The 19,309-nt window shown below is 57.2% G+C and overlaps 2 protein-coding genes across 11 annotated transcripts in view; both read right to left on the bottom strand.

The window, feature by feature from the left end:
• KCNC4 (potassium voltage-gated channel subfamily C member 4) overlaps positions 1-5,377 on the bottom strand; it is a 62,463-nt gene extending 57,086 nt beyond the window's left edge. For all 8 annotated transcript variants that reach the window (XM_036856464.1, XM_036856514.1, XM_036856493.1 and 5 more), the window contains exon 1: positions 4,414-5,377. In XM_036856464.1, coding sequence (XP_036712359.1) covers positions 4,414-5,082 — 669 coding nt within the window. In that variant the 5' untranslated portion in view covers positions 5,083-5,377. The remainder of the gene's footprint in view (positions 1-4,413) is intronic.
• An 8,975-nt stretch (positions 5,378-14,352) lies between these two features.
• SLC6A17 (solute carrier family 6 member 17) overlaps positions 14,353-19,309 on the bottom strand; it is a 50,695-nt gene continuing 45,738 nt past the window's right edge. For all 3 annotated transcript variants that reach the window (XM_036825993.1, XM_036825984.1, XM_036826001.1), the window contains 2 exons: positions 18,714-18,876; positions 14,353-18,225 (listed from right to left, as the gene is read on the bottom strand). In XM_036825993.1, coding sequence (XP_036681888.1) covers positions 17,857-18,225; positions 18,714-18,876 — 532 coding nt within the window. In that variant the 3' untranslated portion in view covers positions 14,353-17,856. The remainder of the gene's footprint in view (positions 18,226-18,713; positions 18,877-19,309) is intronic.

Genomic DNA, 19,309 nt, shown 5'->3' with positions numbered 1-19,309 from the left:
TACACCCCACCCCAAGTGGTGACAAGCAGAAACACCTCGTCATCCAGAGACAAGATGTTCAGAGACAAATGTTGGTCTGTTCAGAACAAGAGAGGAAAACAGAAAACAAACCCAGGAGGAGACTGGGAGGCTGCCTGAGGGCAGGGGTGGGGGGAGGCCTGCAGCCCTTGGCCTAACATTGCTTCCGCTCCCGGGAAGGCGGTAGAGCGACTGCCCTGGGGCATGCTGGCACTGCCCTCCTAAGGGTGCTGCGGAAGCTGGGGCACCCAGCCTCCTGGGCTCAGGTTCCTGGCCCTTCCTCACCCAGAGGGCATGGGACTGCGAGTCCTGGCCCTCACTCGGAAGCCTGTCATGCCCACCGGCTGGCTGGTCCCAGGCAGCACCCAGGCCGGAGAAGCTGGGGCCTTCAGATGGGGTGAGCAGGAAGCAAGCTCTGCATTTCCTTCCTAGAAGGCCTCGGTTTCATTCCTCTGCCTGGGCCACGGAACACCTAGTCTCTTCTCTTAACCAAGCCCCCTTTCTTTCTGTCCTATAAAAAGCCCCACAGTGAGGGAAAGAAAGAGAAAGCAAGCTCAGGTGTGAGCAATTCTAGGGAGCAAGGAGACGGGGGCTTTAGTTTGGAGGGGGAAGTGAAGGGATGGGAGGAGAGCAGAAGGGCCCTCCCCTCCCCGAAAGGCCCTCCTGAAGTCAGAGACCCTCTCCAAGCAGAAGCCCCAGGAGGCGGCCGAAGCAGGGGACAAGCACAGACGTGGATGCACAAGATCTGGGCTTGGATCCTAGTTCTACCACCAGCTATGCGACCTTGAACAAGCCCCTCTGGGTCTCCGTTTCCTTCTCTGTAAGCTGAGGTTAATAATCCCTGCCTCACATGGGTCAGATCTTAGAAAAAAGTGCAGGTGTGCCAGCATCTGACAGCTGGCAGAGTGGATGCCCAAGCAGTATGAAACCCCAGTTGCAGCTGCCTCCTGGGGCAGTGGGATCCTGTGGGGTCACCTCCTCTACTCAGAGGGGAAACACTATGAGAAAACTCAATCTAGGTACTGATTTAGCCAAAGGAGAACTATCATCCTTAATAGGGCCGATAACTGGACTAAAGCCAGCTCAGCCCCTGGGACCTCTGGAGACTGGGGATGAGGGAGGTGAGTGTCCCAGGGTCCCATTCATCAGGCCTCCTGTCTGCCCTCAGAAAAGGAGGAAGGCCTGATTCTAGAGGTCCGGTTGCTGCCCAAACCCTGACTGGTCCGCCTCAGTCTGGGAAGCCACCCTCGCCATTGCTGAGCCCTCCCTCTGCCTGGGACCATGGGCAATGGGCAGAGGGGGACAGGACCAGCCTGCCTCCTGTGCTTGCTCCCAGGTCAGGCCATGGGAACAGAACCACAGCAGCAGCCGCCCATGGACCCAGCCGCTGTGAAGGGAGCAGGGTGAGCACCCAGGCTGGAGCCTGCCTGAACAGGAATGGCTCTGCGGGCCAGGCCGGTAGCTAGGCAACAGGCTCCCATAATCAGCTCAGTTCACTTTCCGTTTGTATCTGTTTTGTTCCTGTCATAACGCACTACTCAAATGACCAGCTGCTGTATGCGAAGAGATGCCCGGGGCAGCGCTCTGCTCCTCTGCCCTTACTGGCCCTCGGTGAGCACCCCAAGACCACCGCAGTGCTGCAGGCCCCTCCCCCTCTTCCTCCAGGGAGACAGGGAGGAGGCCGAGGGAGGGGAGGTATGCGCACAGACCCAGGGGACAGCACAGGGGCAGGGGGTATTATTGGCCTGGGGTAAACAGAGCAGGGAGGGCATAGCCCCAGAACCCCTGCACCTCAGACCCTCAGACCTGGAGGCGTAACCGAGTAAGTGTTCCTTCTGATGTCCCCAACTGCCCCCTGGTTTTCTGATGTCATCTACAGGAGGTACAAAACCTCAGGCCACCTCCCAGACCAGAGTAACAATCGCTCCACCTCAAAAAAAGCCTCCTTCAGTGGCAAGAACATGTTATCATCCGAGGAGCAAGGGCTGGGTAGTGAGGGAGCCCTGGCTTTGAGTCACAGCCCACCACTCTCTAGCTGTGTGACCTCAGGCAAGTTGTTTACCCTCTCACAGCCTCAGTCTATTAAATGGGGATAATACCTCTGCTGTAAGTTTACTGGGAGGATTAGAGATTAACGCAAAGTACCTGCATGGTGTGCTCAATAAACGGCAGTTGTTTATCAATTAATTTTTTAAACTTTTGTATTCTCACTTGTATGTCCCAGGAACAGCTAAAGGCTTGCCTTTGCCTGTGCCTCTCAGCAGGAGGCAAGCCCCTTCTGGCATGAGTGCCACCAAAGCTCCGTGTAGCTGTGCACATCAGTATTAACAACCAGAAGGCAGGATACTTGGGGTGATTTGCTGGCTCTATTATTTATTAGTTAAGGATCTGTGATGACACTTAACATCCCTGAATCCTGGTTTCTTCGTTAAGTGGGAAGAATTTACCCAGCCCAGCCCCAAACTTCTGACCTCAACTGGATGGCCCTGGCTGCTGTGATTCTACATCAAAAGGGCCAAGTATCTTGGGCTCCTGGAGGATTTCCAGGGGCTAACCAGGCTCTGAGCTTACGCAGAGAGCCCCGGCTGGACCACTCTGCAGTGAGTTGAGGAGAAAATAAACTCACTGATGGTACAGCCCCTTGGAATCAAAGGGGGAGGAACCTGAGCAGATGTAAAGTCCTCAGAGGCCCCAGAATGCTCGGAAATAGGGCCCCTAACCACCTCATCTTATTCCTGCCTCCCTGGCTTGCCCCCTTTGCCCAACTCCATCAAGCTAAATCTGCCTTCTCCTCCCTCACCCCCAACTCCGAAAGAGCCTGAAGGATCTGCACTTGTCTCTGCCCTCGTGCACCCAGCCGAGAGCGAACACTAGCAGGGTTAGAGGACTACATGAGAAGCCCATGGGACTCACAGTCAGCCAGGGCCAGAGCAAACAGAAGCAGCACCCTAGCTTTGCTCTCAGTCCCGGAAGAAGGCCCCTACCTTCCAGTGGCTGCCCTGGGATGGTACGCCTCAGCCAGAGCCCTCTGCTCCTCCCTCCTCTTCCACGCAGGAGATGCATGTGCCCTGGTAGAGCATTTATGCCAGCCTAGCCCCTCCCTGCAGCCCCGTTTCCCAATCTCCTGCCCTCCCCTGGGGGGGTGAGGGGAGTGTAACTTTTTCTTCCATGACTGGGTTGAAGCCCAGCACAGGAGGTGCTGGGGAGTGCGGCAGGGCTCTGAGACTCACTAACATGACGACCTGGGATGCCAGAGGAAACTACCAGCTTCCACAGCAGGGGGCAGTCCCCAGACCCAACACATCACGCTGCTCTTTCCTGTCTCCCAGACAGACCCCAGCCAGGCTTCAGGCTGCCAGCCATGAGATCAGACACCAACCCCCAGGGGTCTCTTTTTTTAAAGAATCTAAAGCCATCCTTCATGGGTGTTTTTTTCTTTTTAGATGCCCAAGCCTACCTTCCCCACTACCGCCTTCCACCTAAGCGGGTTAGGGGAAACTGGACTGACCTGGGGAGGGGATGGTGGGAAGGGACTAGATCTTGCCTAAATCAACCTACACTTCTCCCCCCTGCCCCCATCCCCATCACCTATTTCAAGCAGTAACCTGAACCAGGGCTTTCTGGGAAGCCAATTTGTGCTGCAGTAGGAAGAAAGAAGCGGCAACAAATCTGGGATCATCACCAGGCAGCCTGTGGCTGGCCACTGGCTGCGGGAGCCTGAAGGGCCCGCAACATTACGCTCTTCCTGTCTGACTCTCCCCTCATCCCAGCAGAGGCCAGGACAACCCAGGTGTCCAGGAAGCCTCAGGGGCGTGGCATGGGGCAGGCATCTTGACTTATCTTCCTGGGAAAAAGAAGGGCTCTCCCAAACCTGGTTGAGAGGTCTGGGTTCTGGTCCCAGTTCTGCCTGTTATGGTTGAAGAGGCTGAAACCCATGCCCCCTTCTCTAGAACTCACAGTTCCTAGCACACTGAGCTGCTGGGAGGATTTCAATGAGATGGGACACAGGGAACTGCCAGAGTAGCCACTTACACTCTAGTTTTTTCCCCCAAATCCTGTCTGACCCCAGCACAAGGCCTCATTCCAGTTCTCCAGGACTCTGTCCTTCAGAGGAATTGGGAGTAGATGTAGTGAGGCTGCCTGTGCAGGAAGAAGGGGGTGGAAGAGCTCAGCTAAGAGCACCCCACTCGCTGGGAGGGGATGCCTTAAAGCAGGAGCTGGGATTAGGTCCAAGTAGTAAGTCAGGAGTGCAAAAGTGTGCAATCTCCTGATGAAGCGTTGGGGGCGAGGATGATTCCCCTGGGGACCCACGGAAAGCAGGGGAATTTGGGAGGGAGGCGGTGGTAAAGTCGGTCAGTCTCGGTCTGAGAGAAGACCCAGACTCCTACCACTCACCCTGGCCGCCCGGGAGGAGTAGGGATCCTCGAAGAGCGCCCACATGCGGGGCTGCCAGCCGCGGCAGCCCCCGGACCCGGCGCCGGGGCCCGCGCCTCCCTCGTGGGGCCCCAGGCGCTGCAGGGCCAGCTCCCGCTCATCGTCGCCGGCCTCGTCGCCGGGCCCCGCGCCCCCGCCGCCTCCGTCTGGGCTCTCGAAGATGTCGAGCGCCTCCTCGGCGTCGCGGTGCTGCCGGTAGGTCATCCAGCAGCAGGGCTCCACGTCGGTCTCGTCGATGCCCCAGAAGGTGAGCTCCTCCTCAAACAGAGGCCCGCACACGTCGGCGGGGCAATGCAGCTTGCCCGTGCGGTAGTAGTTGAGCACGTAAGCAAAGACGCCCGGGTGCCGGTCGAAGAAGAACTCGCAGCCACCGCCGCCGCTGCTGCCTGCACCACCGCCATCGGACGCGGGCCGGCCCCCGCCGTCGGGATCGGCCAGCCAGGCGAGGCGGGTGCCCGGTAGGGTGCGCAGGGTGCTGCGGTAGGTCTCATGTCGCGTGCCGCCCACGTTGATGATGATCTTCTCCGACGCCTCGCCCTTGGCCATCTCCTCCTTCAGACATGTTTTGGACGGAGGCTTGTTCCCCGACTTGCGCCCGCGGTAGGAGGAGACACACACCGAGCTGATCATAAGAAGCGCTGCGGGGCTTCGGCTTGGGGCGGCCGCTGCCCTCCAAACACCCTTCCAGAGGAGGCAGCGTCAGACGGGGGAGGGGGAGAAGACCAGGAGGAGGCAGGAGGCCGCGGCGGCCCCCTCTGCGGCGTGGCCCTGCCCCTGCCTCCCCCCCGGGGCGCGGAGCGGGAGGAGTTGGATTTTTCGGGGGCACAGGTGGTTGGGGTTTGGGCTGGCAGCGCCGGGGAGGGAGGCAGGAGGGGAAAAGGAGAGCCGCGGACCCAAGCGAGGCGCCCGGGAGGCAGGGCTAGCACACACACACTTCCCCCGCTAGCACTGGACACCCAGACGCTCGGGGCCCGGGACACGCCCCCCTGCACCCCACAACAGACGAGGAAGCGCACTGTCCAGGCGCACTGCGCGCGCTCACACTCACACGGGCCACCCTCCGGCTCCCAGTCCCCGCCGAGACCCGGGAGCGGCGGCGGCGGCGGCGGCGGAAGCAGCGCAGCAGCAACAAGTCCTCCAAGCGGCTGCCGGGGCCGGGCCGGCGCTCTCACGGCAGCCGGAGCTCCGCGGGCCCGGGCTGCGTGCGGTCAACACAAGGCGGCGGCGGTGGCATGTGGCCTCTTCCCCCCATTCATAAATCCAGCGCAGGGCACGGATGGCGGGCGGGGCGGAGCGGAACGCGGCGTTCGGGCGGGCGGGTGCTGCGCAGGGCGAGGCGGCACAAGGAAAACAAGCGCGCCCGCAGGAGCGAGCCTCCGGTCCTGCGTCCGCGGCTCGACAGCGGCGGGGAGCTGCGCTGCGCTGGGCGCTGCGCTGCGGGGGCCGTGCCGGGGCGGGGGGGCCTCGGACGGGGCGTCCTGCGCTGCGCCGAGCTTGGGGGCGGGGCAGCTCCCGGGAGCAGGGCTCTGGGCACGCGAAGGAGTCTCCGGGGCGGCGGCCGAGCGACCAAGGACACCTGCAGGCTTCCTGGGCTGCGACAAGCGGGAGCCTCAGCGCAGCGCCCCGGCGCCTGGCTCCTGCGATCTGGCGGGGCTGAGAGCCACGCCATCCACGCGTCTACCCATCTCCGGGCGGGGCGCTGGCCTTGGCCCGCAGCAGGGGGCGGGCGAGAGGTGGCCTAGGGGCGGGGGTTGCCTCCACGCCGGTGGGCTGCGGCTCTGGGCGTTCTCCGTCTCCCTCCGGCGTTGGCAGCTGACGCCGCTCTCTGCTGGCGCCTTTTCCTCCCGGTGCCGCCTCGCCCGGGTGCGCCCTCCGCGGAGCGGAGTGGGCGGGGCGCGGCGTGGGGCCGACCCGGCTCGCTGCAGGGCCCCGGCAGCCGAGCTCTGCCTTCTTCCGCGGAGCCGAGCCGAGCCAAGCCAAGCCAAACCAGGCGCGTAACCCCCCCGCCGCCTGCACGCCTTGCGCGCCTCCGCCGCCGTCCCCTCCCGCCTCCCTTCGGCCCGGCTCCCCGCCTCCCCCGAGCCCAGAGCTCCTCCCACTGCAGTCCGGCTGCCACCCAAGCGCTCTCGACCCCTGACCTCTGACCTCCGCCCGCCCCTTCTGGCAGCTCCCTTTGCCTCGTCCCCACCAAGCTGATCGCTTTGTTGCCGGTTAATTGTGACTGACTGGAGACCGGGGAAGAAAGAGTGGAGAGATAGCGTCGCTAGGAGGAGGCTGCCCCCTCCTGCCCCAGACACTGTGTTAGGCCCTCCTGACGACTCCGCCCCCAACTGGGCCCAAGATCCCCGTGGTCTCTATGCTTGCGGCCTGTGTCACAGTCACCGAAGCCCCCGCGGTGGAATAAGGGACCCGGCGGCCTTGGGCAGAGAAGCAGCTCCTGGTTTAGGCGGGCGGAAGGAAACCGTAGCCTTGGCGCTGTTATGGGTGTGGGGCAGGTGGCCATGAAAGATCATTAGGTTAAAGCCGTTGCTTATCATTATCCTAGGGAGCAACCTCCTGGTTCTACTGTTTCACTCATTGCAAGTTGACTTTGCCCTTTTCCTGTCTCATCTCCCTTCTCTGATCCTGAGCTCTTCCAGACCGGACTGCTTTTTCATCTTAATAGCTCCCACAGTGCCTGCCTCTGAGAACCTGTTTGCTAAGTGATTGAGAAGCTGCTGTACCCAAAACATTAGGCACTAGCCCGACTTGACTGGCCTCATCCCAAGAGCAATGTCCAGATTCATTTTTTATTTGTTTTTAAGTCCAGACCTCTTCCACATCTTTAAATTAATCCTCTTTTTTTTAATTAAAAAAAAATTTTTTTTTTACAGTTTTAGGCAAGCCTCCGTGTCTGTCCAGATCACTGTAAGAAGGATTTTAAAGCAGAAATGCAACGTGATTAACACACCTTCCCTGGACACCTGTGTACCATCTTTTCCAGATCAGGCAGTACCTGGCTATACTGGGAGAAACAAGACAGGGGCTTGGGGGTGCTCTGAGGAAAGGTTAGAATAGAAGCCCAGTACAAATATGGGGAATCCTTATAAGCAAAATCTTGTCATTAATGAAGTCAGAAAACCAAAATAATGATGATGATCTGTGATCTGTACTAACATGCAGAAGAGGTAAATAGCATCCTGAACTGTAGTCAGAAACACTCATTTGCTGGCAAACATTTTGTGTCCAGTCTCCCTACCCCTTGGACCTGATGTCTGCATTTCAGAGTTTAGCTGGCTTTGAGTTTGCTGCAGGGGAAAAGAAATCTCCCAATTGTGACTGGGGAGAGAAGACCCAGGACTGGCCAGAAGCTGGAATGAGGAAGGAAGAACCACAGCACGGTTATTAAAGAATTGACTGTAATGAATAGCTTTAAAGCCCTATCTGGTTGTGTCCTGGCAAACTCCCTTGGGGTCTCTCCCCCACTTTCCATTCTTCAGGCGGGCTGAACTCAGTCATTCCAAGAAAAGGGAGAGGTTGGTGGGGGTGGGTGGGAGAAGTGAAAAATACCATCCCAGCATCCCACTCCTGAGTCATTTGTTCATTCAGTAAATATTTCTTGAGTACCTACTATGTGCCAGAAGCTGTTCCAGGAACTGAAAATCAACAAACAAAACAGAGCTCCTCCAACCTCGCCCTGGTAAATCTCCACCCTCTTGGTGCTTTCACTCTGTGGTGTTTGTAGATGGTGAGAAGCATGTGGGGAGATAAGTGGAGGGAGAAAACTGCCAGAGAAAAAGGAGGCCTGGACAGGAGGTCAGAAAGCTGGGGTCGGGGTAGGGAAACCCAGGAAGAGTCACTGAAAACAGAGGGCCCAGCCTGGGAGAGGCAGCGGGGTGAAAGTGCACTGGGTGGGAGGGCCCCTGACTCAGCACACTGCCCGGCTCCTGGAGAAGGGAACTCAGCCAGGCCAGAGGCCTCCAGAGAAGACCTCACCACTTGCTGAAGGTTTTATCCTAGAGCTCTGGGCTAACCTGTTACCTGGGCCTCTCTGGAATTTTCTGGAGGATTCAGCATGCCGCAGCTGGCCACATAGGGCTTGTCTCCATCAATTCTGTATGTATGAGGTCCTGCTATTTCCGAAAAGCTCAGAACCCAGGAAGGAGAGAGCCCCCCTGACCAGACTGCCATGTGACAGCCTACTGTGGATGGGTGGGTGCTGCCCCCTGGTGGTGCTAGGAGACCCTGCTCCAGACCTCACTGGGCTGTGGTCATGGGAGAAAATGGGGCTGATAGGCTTCCGGTCAATTCCAGGACCTCAGGTATCTCTCCCATCTGGGACTTGGCCTGATCTCTCCCTTTTCCTTTCCTCCAAGATCTTGATGACCAACAGGCTTAAGCAAGACCACGAAGCAGTCACAACTGGAAATTCCGAATTCCACAAGCTTCTTTCCCTTTTCTCCACTTTCCTCCTCTGGATGCCCAGGTTTCTTCCAGCTGTCTGGAAAGAACATCCTTCTGGGAGCCAGTTCATGCTAAAGTGTCAGTCACAGTGGGTTTTCCTCAACAGGAATATAGGTATAGCAAGAAAAGGAAAAGAGAGCAATGTTTGATCCCAGAGTGGAACGGATGGGGGCGCTGTCAAGCACCTGTAGCCTTTCTAGAGTCCCCTCATATGAGGCCCTTGCTGTCTGAGAGCTGAGGCTGATCTGGCCAGTGGGAGGCTTGAGAGCCTGACATCAAAGCCATTTACCCTTCCCGTTTGCCCACTGGGAGCTTGGTGTGGGGCTCAGCCACTTTGAGGTGACAGAAGCTAGCCAATTTCCTCTCCATTTTTTTTCTGTGGACTCTGCTTGTTTTGAGGGGCTCCAGGCCTAGGAGCAGGCCCAATGGCTGCCAAGGCAAAGTCCTAGCCGTTGATATTCACACCTCCCCCTTTTGGTATTCCAGCTCCTGCCAAGAACCAAACCCTCTTCCCTCAGGTCCAGGTCAAGGAGCCAGCGTCCTTTCCCAGCCTTCCCTGCTTCCCAGACTGGTTAATTGAATTGCTTTATCAGTCATCATCATTGGGGCAGAGGGTGATAGAGCTTTTCCCCTCATGGAGGGAGAGAAGGGAGGGTGAGAGGAGGCTGAAACCTCCCGTGTGCTTATCACTTCACTTTATCCTGCCTCCCACCCCCAGGCAGCCTGCGGAGACTTGCAGGCTCCAAATCAAATGCTGAGAGCCTTCCCAGGAGGGGTCTGGGAGGAGCCCAGACACAGAGGACAGCCCACGGGGCCTTGCAGAGGTCAGCACAAGGGACGAAGTCAGGGCTGAGTTGCTGTGAAAATCCTAGTGAAGGTGTATTTGGGGCTCTGGGGGAACACCAGAGATGGCCTTTGATGGCCCAGCTCTTAAAGGGAAAAGACCAGAAGGGTACAGGCTACAAGCTCAGGCCTGGCCAGGACTCAGAGCCTCATAAACCATGGACTTGGAGTCAAAGGGCTAGAAGGGACCTGATTGTCAGCTCACAGGCACATTCTCCTTGACAGATTCCAGGCCTGTGGAGCAGCAGTGAGTGTTGGGAGACTGAGCTGGGCCTGGGCTTGGGCCAAGGGTCAAGAATGATATTGGGCCCACGTGGCCTCTGCATGTAGAACAGTGTTCATGGGATCACAGGATCAGGGCAGCTAAGGGGACTCCCGGAGCCCTCCTGGCTCAAGGCTGCCGAGATAGAGACCCAGGCCAGGTGCAGAGAGTGAGAGCACGTGTGCACACATGGTAGCTCAGGGCCCGGCTGGCAAGACTCCTTGGCACTCAGTGCTTCTCCATCTAGAAAAGTACAGCTTCCTCCCACCTGGGCTAAATTCCAGCAAAACTGGCTTATTCCATTAGAGTGGTTAATTAGTCCTGATGGGCCCGGTCCCCTCCAGCGGTGTCCCAGGGAAAGGAAAGCAGTTGTCTGGAGAGGGAGACCAAACTCTGGCTCCTCTTGGACACTCATGAAACCCAGGGATCCTTACCTGCTTGGGTCAGCCCTGGGAAGAACAGACAGACCCAGAAGCCAGCCAGCTCTGACCCAGGGAGCCCCAGGGTGGAGATTTGCTCTGCAGCTGGCACTGTGGCTCGCTTGGAGTAATCCTAATAATGGTTGGGTGGTTGTTGAGTGACACACATGGTCTCCCCATTTCCCAGGGATTCTCCCCATGTAAGACCATGTAAGTAAACACAGCAGTGTGCCTGGCACCGGTGGGTATGACAGTGACAGGACGTGCCAAGTCAGATTATGACTGCTTCTGCAAGACAGTAGAAGTACAAGGCAAGGGACCCCTGCCTGATCCTTCTTTGTGTATTGCCAGTGCTTAGCACAATCCTAGGCACTCAGAACACTTGGTTTATACTTGATGCATGGAATTAATGAGGCAGTGGGGTGAGGGTAGGAGAAGGTGGGAGCCCTCCCTGTCAGCATCTTGCTATCCTGGAGGGTGCACTGGATTGGGAGAAACCCAGTCCTTGACCCCAATTTTGCCCCCGCTTGGTTGACACTCAGATCGCTTCCAGCCCTTTGACTCCAACTCCGTGGTTTATGAGGCTCTGAGTTTCCCCTCTCTGGGCCAGTTTCTCCAACTATTCTACGAGGAGGCTGAGCCAGATAAGCACTAAGGTTTATATTCTGGTTACTATCGCTGTGAAACAAATTACCCGAACTTCGTGGTGTAAATCCAACAAGTGCTGTATTTTGCTCATGATTTTATGGGTCAGAAGTTAGGAATGGCTGTTAGACAGTCCTTGCTTAGAGTTCTTCACGCAGCTGCAGGCAGATGTCAGCCGGGGCTGCAGACATCTGAAGCTCAGCTGGGCTGAATGTTCGCCATGGTGTGTGCCCGTGGCTGGCAGTTAATGCTGGCTGTTGGCTGGGAGCTTGGCTGAAGCTGTCAACGGTACACCTGCAAACACACGGCCTCTCTGTCACAGGCTAGTCTCAGGGTAGTTGTACTTCTTAGGTGGTGTCTGGGTTTCCCCAGAACTCCCAACGGAAGTGGCATGACCAATTCTAATCTAACCTCAGAAGTCACATAGCATTATTTCCGCCATACTCTGTCGGTCAAAGGAAGTTTTTGCTCACCCAGATTCCAGGGGAGGAGCATGGACTCCATTCCCTCGAAGTGTTAAAGAATTGGGGGCTTTTTTAAAAAAAGCCACCATATCCCTATGGTCTGTAGAATCCTTTTCCTCTAGCCCAAGGCCCTGTGGCTGGAGCTGGCTGAAGCTGTGTGGCTGTTTGCTGGGGGAAGCATGATGGTGTGAGGGATTGGGGAGACACCCACACTTCTGATACTCCCTTTCCTTAAAACAGTGCCTTCTCTCCCCTCCTTCCTTGGCTTCTTTGAGTTTTAGGCTTTCAAAATAGCTCTGGGAGAATGACTCACTGCAAGGGTGATGGGGCCCCCAGAATGAAGCAGGCCCCATGGACTTACTCCAGTTGCAAGAAGGAAGGAAGCTAATATTTAATGAGCACCTATTATATTCCAGTTTGGAAAGAATTCTATACTGGATTCCAGTAGGTTTTCCAGAAGGAGTTCATTTTTTCCTCCCAACACCTCTGCAAGGAAGCGTTTTTATTGTCATTCTCCCTTTAGAAAGTGGAGGTTCAGAGGGTTCAGGGACTTGCCCCAGGTCATAGGGTTGGTGATAGAGTCATGATTCAAATCTACTTCATGCTACCTGCCCTGGGCAAGCATGCGGCAAAAGAAGTTGTCTCCCATGCCCCCCTCATGCCCTCCTCTTCCTGTCTGCTTGCTATACCCAGGGCCCAAGCTCAGCCATTCACTTCCCCATCAGAACTTAGCTGTTTGTGCCCCACTCAGGCACCAGTGACTGAAGATCTCTGGCACCCTGGAATAGGCCTGTCTCGTGGGCAGCCACAAATTCTTTGGCCCCCTTCCCATCAACAAGAGGGATCTGTATGTCCTCCCATTAACTCTGGGCAGATGCTGTGACCCACAGAATATGGCAGAAGTGTCACTATGCCATTTTCCAGGCCCAGGCCTTAAGACATTGACAGCTTCCATCTTCTATCTCTTGAATCGATCTCTCTGGGCACCTTGAGCCATCACATGCAAGTCTGGCCACCCAGAGGTGAACTGTGCTGTGGAATCCAGTTGTAGATGCTCCTCTGGGGACAGTCTGAGCCCAGGCTGCCAGCTGTTCTCACTGAGGTGCCAGCCATTTGAATGAATGTGAGCAAGGCTGCCTTGGACCCTCCAGACCAGCTCACCTGCCGGTTGAATACCACTGAGTGACCTCAGTTGCCACTAGAAGAGCCACTCAGACAAGCCATACCTGAATTCCTCACCCCCAAAATCATGAGATATAATAGAACGGTTGTTTCAAGCCACTAAGCTTTGGAGTAACTTGATACACAGCAACATGCATTATCTCATTCAATCCATTCATTATACCTGTCTTACAGACTAGGAAATTTAAGCTCAGAGGTGTTAAATAACTTGCCCTAGGTCTTTCAGGAAGCAGGAAGCCTAGCTGGCATTTGAACTTGAACTTGGGAAGTCTGACTCCATAACTCCCTCAAACCCAAGCATTTGTGATACCGCTTTTTAGTGGATCTATGTGTCCCTCCTGGCAGGAGCGTTGGCATTTCAACCCAAAACATTACCTTTAAACAAATAATTGAATTAATTTTCAAGGAGTGATATTTTTAGCACCAAGACATTCCCCTGTTTGAGAGATATATGGGGAGATTTGAAGATGGGGGGCGGGGGAGGAGGGGTTCCCTTCCCCAAACTCAGGACAGTGAGCGCTGCTGATTTATTTATCTTTGTGTATCCATAGCTGGCACAGAGCCTGTTCATGGTGGATACTTAATAAATGTTTGTTCAAGAATAAATTAGCCCACAAAAGAATAAGTGATGGAGTTGGAGAGATGGGTAAGTGGACCAAGACCTGGAGAGAAAGGTTCTCCTGCCATCTGGTGGCTATTCCTGGAACAACACTTTCTTCTCTGTGGCAGGAGAAGGAAATGGAAGGTTCCTTGGGGGACTTTGGCTGTGTCAGGTATCAGGTAGCATCATTCTAGACTGGAGTAGAGTGCCGTGTGGTGGGGCCTCCCCCAGGATCCAGACTTCTTGTCTCTTCCAGTGTCTGTGCTCCTTGAGGGTAAGCAAAGAAGTAGTGCTTCCCCTACCCCCAGCTCATTCTGTTCTCCAGAGCTAAGCATTCAGTAGGTGCTCAATAAATACTTGAGACTGAAATTTGTGAAAATAGGCAATGAACAATCTCATATTTCACCTTTACCTTCTAGTGAAGTTTGCAAAAAAGATAGCTACCTTGAAGAGAGGGGCCGTTCTCTCAGAACTTACGTGGCCTGCTCCTGGCAAACCCTCAAGTCCCCGGCCATCCCCCACCTCAATCTCAGGCCTCTGGACACTGGCGCCTTCCCACCGCCAGCGTCTCCCACCTCCCCCCTTGCAGAACTGACAGGCCTAGATGGCTGTCTTCCTGGCAGTAAGGCAGGGTCGGACTTTTCCCTACGAGGTCCCGTACACGGACACAAAACACCATCGTCACATCAGACGAAGCCTCATTTGCCTCACCTGGAAAAACTTGGACAACAGCATATCTCCCTCAGAGAGCTGTTGCTCTGTGATCACATGAGCTTAGATGTGTGAAGTTCTTGGAATCCATAAGGCTTGCTACCAGTGTATGCGGTTACCTATCCTGGACAATTCCTAGGAAAATAAACACATGCCCCTCTTCATCCTCCTCAGACTCCTCAGCCAGACAGCCAGGCAGCCCCCAAAGTCCCACAGCGGTCCTCACCAACCCATCCCACCCAGGCTTTCAACCCAAAGCTGCCCTCGGGATCTGTGGCCTCTCCCATCCCCTCCCCCTGATCCCAGAGCAGGTCAGAAAGGCAAGAGGGGTTTGGTAAGAACAGACACTTTATTGTACACCATGGGGGGTGTAGAGAGGAAGGAGGGGCTCCAGGGGTGACAAAGCCTCATCCCCTCCCCTGGGCTGAGTGGTCTTGACCCAGGGCTCTGACCAGCATGGGGCACGTAGACTAGAATTTTTCTGAACTTGCGCCAGAACCAAAAGTGACACCTGGCGTGTGTGCTTAGGATGAGAAGGGACGCTGGGCCCTTCTCCCCCATCCCCAGTCATTAGGCTCCAGTGAAGGGGCAGCAGGCCCCCAGTTTTGGGGCCTGGTGGGCGCTCAGGGAGTCGGGTGCGTCCCAACATGTACTCCGGTGGGAGGGGGGAGGTGCGGCTGTGAAGAAGGCAGAGGGCAGCCCCCCTCCCCGTACTACTGCAGGCCTGCTTGGGCCTGGGACCACACAGCTTCTGACCCCCAGCCTCACGGCCTGTAGGCTGAGTCAGGAGGGCCTCTCCTAGCACTAGTCCCCACAGACTTATTGCTCGAGGGCAAAAGCCAACCTGGCTGGCATCAACCTCTGTGCCCACCCGTCCACCCATCTGGGCCTCAGGCTTCCGTTGCCTCAGTGGAGAGGGCTCCCTGAGCAAGAAGCTGGTGACTGGGGCTGGAGGGCGGGCAGAGGCAGGACCAGGCACCGGAGACTCTTTCAGGTACACCCCTGCCCTGCTCTGCCCCGGAGTCTGCTCTGTCCCCTGTGGGCACTGCATGGACAGCACCAAAGTCAGTGGGGTGGGGACCGTGTGCTGGGACATAGGGCCTGCCCCTCTCTGGTCACCTCCTGCTCCTCCGGGGCATCTGGGGCTGGATCCCTCCCCATCAGATGCCCTACCTGCTCTTGACCCCATCGGCCCCATCCACTCCCAGCTCCCCTGAGGAGTGAGCAGAGGTGTGTGTGTGTCAGAAGCACAGGGGAGGGGCAGCTGTTCCCTCTGAACACTGTCAGGGATGTCTCAAGGACAAACGCAGGACAGAGGCGCCATGAGATGACGCCCTCTTGGGGTCTCACCAACCTAAGGACCCCAGCACCTTCCCCGGAGCTGAAGACGTTGTGTCTCCAGTGGGCACAGCAAGAAAATAAAATAAATGTGGGGACTTCTCCCACTCCCCTAAGATGCCTCATTCCCTGTTTCTGGCAAGCCCAGTGGGGTGAAGGCAATGAGTCACCAGTGAGAGGCATGTGCCTTTCCCACGACAGGGGTTTCCCACGGAACACTGCCCTGAGGCCTCGCCTGACGGAGCTGAGAGGAGGAGGAGGTGGCAGGAGGGCAGCGTGGCCTTCAGGAACGTGGTGAACACGGGGACCACAAATCAGCACCCTACGCACACCCACACCCACGTATGTGCGCACGCACACACACACGCACACGCACACGCACACACCAAGCTCCGGGCCCTACGTCTAATGGCAGAGACGCAGCAGGACAGGGCCCGGCCTACGGCAGCCGGCTGCGAGCACTACCCAGCCCACGAGGACCAAGCTGACGGCCCCAGCTCAGCCGCCCTGTCACAGGCTGGCGTGATGGGGCCTGGTCCAGCCGCACGCTACAAAATTAAAAATATATCAAATATACAATGAAAATAGATCTTTACAGCACTGAGGATGAAAATAGTCCACCAGCCACAGTATAATATTGGGTTTGTCATTTAACAGCATTTACACCCACATGTACAGATTGAATATACAATAGAAATAGAATATATAGAAGAGTATATATAGTAGTGTCTCTCCTGGGGCCTTGCTTTTCCTGTTGCTATTTCTGCTTGGGATTAGGCACAGGGCCAGGTAGGAGGCGTTGTCAGGTGAGGGGGCCTAAGGCGTGATGTTGTGTCCCAAAAGCTCATGTCTTTGTGGAGATGTGGGTCTCCCCCTCCCCTCACACACTCAGGAAGGATGGGTGGGGCTGAGAGGGCTGGAAATGGGAGCACGTGTGGGGGGAGGACGAGGAAGGGAGATGGCGAGTGGACCCCAAGGGGGGTGGGGAAAACCAAGGGACTAAGGGGTGGAGGAGGGACCCCTGGGCCTAGTGTGTCCCTCCCAGGGCTGAGAGCAGTCAGAGGCACAAGACTGACTCAGGACCCTTTGTGAAGGAGCTAGGCCTGCCCCTGCCCTGCCCACTGCAGCTCTCAAAGATGGAGATTTGCTGTCCCAGCCAGTCTTCCTTCCTCCCCGGCTCCTTCCTTCCATCCATCCATCCTTGCATCCTTTCATCAGTCCATTCATCTCTCTGCAGACTTCTGACCTCCAATCAGGTTCCAATCCTCTTAGCCTGCACTCCGAGGGCAGCCCTCTTCCGGGGGAGGCGAAGGTAAGCATGGGTGGGGTGCCACAGGGCTGGGCCCCAGGACAGAGGCCCGGCCCTCCCCCTGGGCAGCTTCCAGTGGCCACAGCGCGGCCTGTGCCCCCTACACCCCGCCACGGGCCGGGCAGCTTGGGAAAGGTTTCCGAGGTGTCCACACGCGACGTGCGCACCGGGTGGCTGTGCTTGCACAAGGAGAGGGGCGGTGGCCCAAAGGGGCAGTGAAATTATCTCTTTCCCAGGTGTGAACCCCTGAACTCCAGGGACTGCCGTTCCAGGGCAGAAGCTGCCGCTAGCAAGAAAATCGGGCCCCGGGCGAGAGGGGAGGGGGTATGCTTCACAGCTGTGCTCCAAACCATCTGACTTGTGCTGTGAACCATCAGGTGTGCTCTGGAGACCTCTCCTCTCTCGAGGACAGAGGCAGAGGCCGCGACTCTGGGCTCCCGAGTGGGGGTGTGGGGAGAGAGCAGGCTAAGCCCTAATGGAGGTGGGAAGGGCTCTGGGGCCAGTCACTGCCCTACCAGGCAGGATGCGGGAGCACACCCCACCCACCCCAGGCAGGGCCAAGAACACTGGAGGGTCCACCTTGAGCCCGGGGCCAAGGAGCCCCCTCATCCCACCACCCCCGCTGCCAAGGCTCATGCTCTAAACCAGAGGGCACCGTGTGCCTCACCAAACAGAACTTGGGGATTTCTGCAGACTCCATCCCAAAGTCTGAGCCCTGAGTCCTGGCACCTCTGCCCCATCCCCAACCTTAAATTGGGCACCTCTGGAAAGGGACACCCCACCCAACCCATCCCTGCGCCACCACCACTACCTGGCAGCACAGATCTAAGGGACTCCGAGACCTAAGAACTGCAGGAGAGAGGGAGTGTGGAGTGACCCCTGGAGTGGCCACTTGGAGTCTCCCCTGTGCTGGGAGTCAGGACGTCTGCGTGGTTCCAGTTACTCAGCTGTTGTTTGGTAAGAGGATCTCTGAAGGTTAGCTGGGTTGGGGGCCTAGACTGGGGGACAGGGCTTCTCCCAGCCCCCACTCAGATCTAGGAAGCAGAAGTCGGCTGGGACTGGGGTGGAGGATGAGGCAGGGCAGACCCCCTCCCCTTGGGCAGAGGGCCTGGCCTGGAAGGAGAAGCCAGGCTGGGACACGTGGGCTGGCTGGGTGTGGGAGGCGAGGCGGGCAGGGCGGGCAGTGGTCACAGCTCCGACTCAGGGGTGCTGGCCAGGAGGTAGCCACTCCCATAGTGTCCGTTGGGGTTGCCACTGGTCTCCAGGGGCGATGTGCTGCCGGGCCCCAGGTAGGAGCGGTGAGTGGGCATGGGGGAGGGCGCCTCGCTGGGCACCTTGCTGAGGATGAAGCGGGTCTCGTCGTTCTCCTCCAGGTTGGAGATGTCCTTCATCATGCGGCCCTTCTTGTAGGACACGGAGAGGGTGTTGGAGCCGTCGGAGAGCAGGTGGAAGTGCCGCAGAACGAACACCACAGGGATGGGCAGGACAGCCACGACGATGAGCGTGATCAGGAGAGCCATGGCCCAGTTAGGGAAATACAGGTAGCGCTCCGCAGCCTAGGGGTGGACACGGGTGAGGGCTGCTGCCCGCCCTGCCGCCGCCTCACCCTCTCAGACTCCAGGACCACCACCCCCGCCGCACTCATCCTGCCCAGGCACTGGCAGAGATGGGGTTCATCAGGGGCTGCTCCTTGGGTTAGCTGGTCCCCTTGGCTAAGGGCCTGAGCCTCCCTGGGTCTCAGTTTCTGCACTTGTAAAAAGCTGGGGTGGATCCACTCCACAGACTCCACGTGGAGAGAAAACATGGGTTAGAAAGACTGGACAAGTGCGTTCACCTTTCTGACCCTCAGTTTCCCCATTTGTGTGACAGCGATAACACCACCTCTCTCTTTGGGTTGTTGTAAAGGTTACAGATCAGCTGTGCAGAGCCCCTGGCGGGGCCTGGCACCGAGTAGTTGCCCTATAAGGGGTTATCTCTACCACCTGTGGCATTAAAGGCCTGGGAAGATGCCAATGTCCCTGGGGTTTCAGACCCCGCCTCTCACCTCCTCCTTGATCCAGGCGCTGTAGCCCGGGGGCGTGACCCCCAGCTGGATGATGCTGGCCGTGGTGAGCACAGCCATGCACAGTGGAGACACGAACTTCCACATGTAGAAATAGAAGCGGTAGGGCCGGAAGCCCAGCATCTCCGTCAGCTCCTGCATGAACCTGCCAAGCACAGCGCAGGGTCCAGAAGTTGGCACCCCCCACTCTGCCGGCACAATGCCCCCCAGCCACCTCCTCCAGGAAGCCTTCACTGACCAGTCCCTCCCTCCCAGGCTCTTATGCTCTTCACATTCAATACATTATTCTGTGGCCCTGCTGGCCTCTGAAAAGGCTCTGTTGTCCTCCCCTAACTTCCTCTGACTATGTCACGTCACACCTCACCCAGGGATATGATACAGCCCACAGGACACGCCCTGGGCAGCTGGACAGGCTCCAGAGGGCTTTGCTGGGTGGGCACCCAGCCCACCTGGTGCTGGCCTGGCTCTAGACTCCCCCTGCTGGAAGAGAGGTAGAAGTGCACATTCCTAGTGTCCAAAGGCAGAAGGCCGTCCTGACTTAGGGATGCCTAACCACTGGACATGTGGGTGAAATTCCG

Source organism: Balaenoptera musculus, chromosome 1 (assembly GCF_009873245.2).
Source record: "Balaenoptera musculus isolate JJ_BM4_2016_0621 chromosome 1, mBalMus1.pri.v3, whole genome shotgun sequence".
NCBI lineage: Eukaryota > Metazoa > Chordata > Mammalia > Artiodactyla > Balaenopteridae > Balaenoptera > Balaenoptera musculus.
This window is presented reverse-complemented; position numbering and strand designations above follow the sequence as displayed.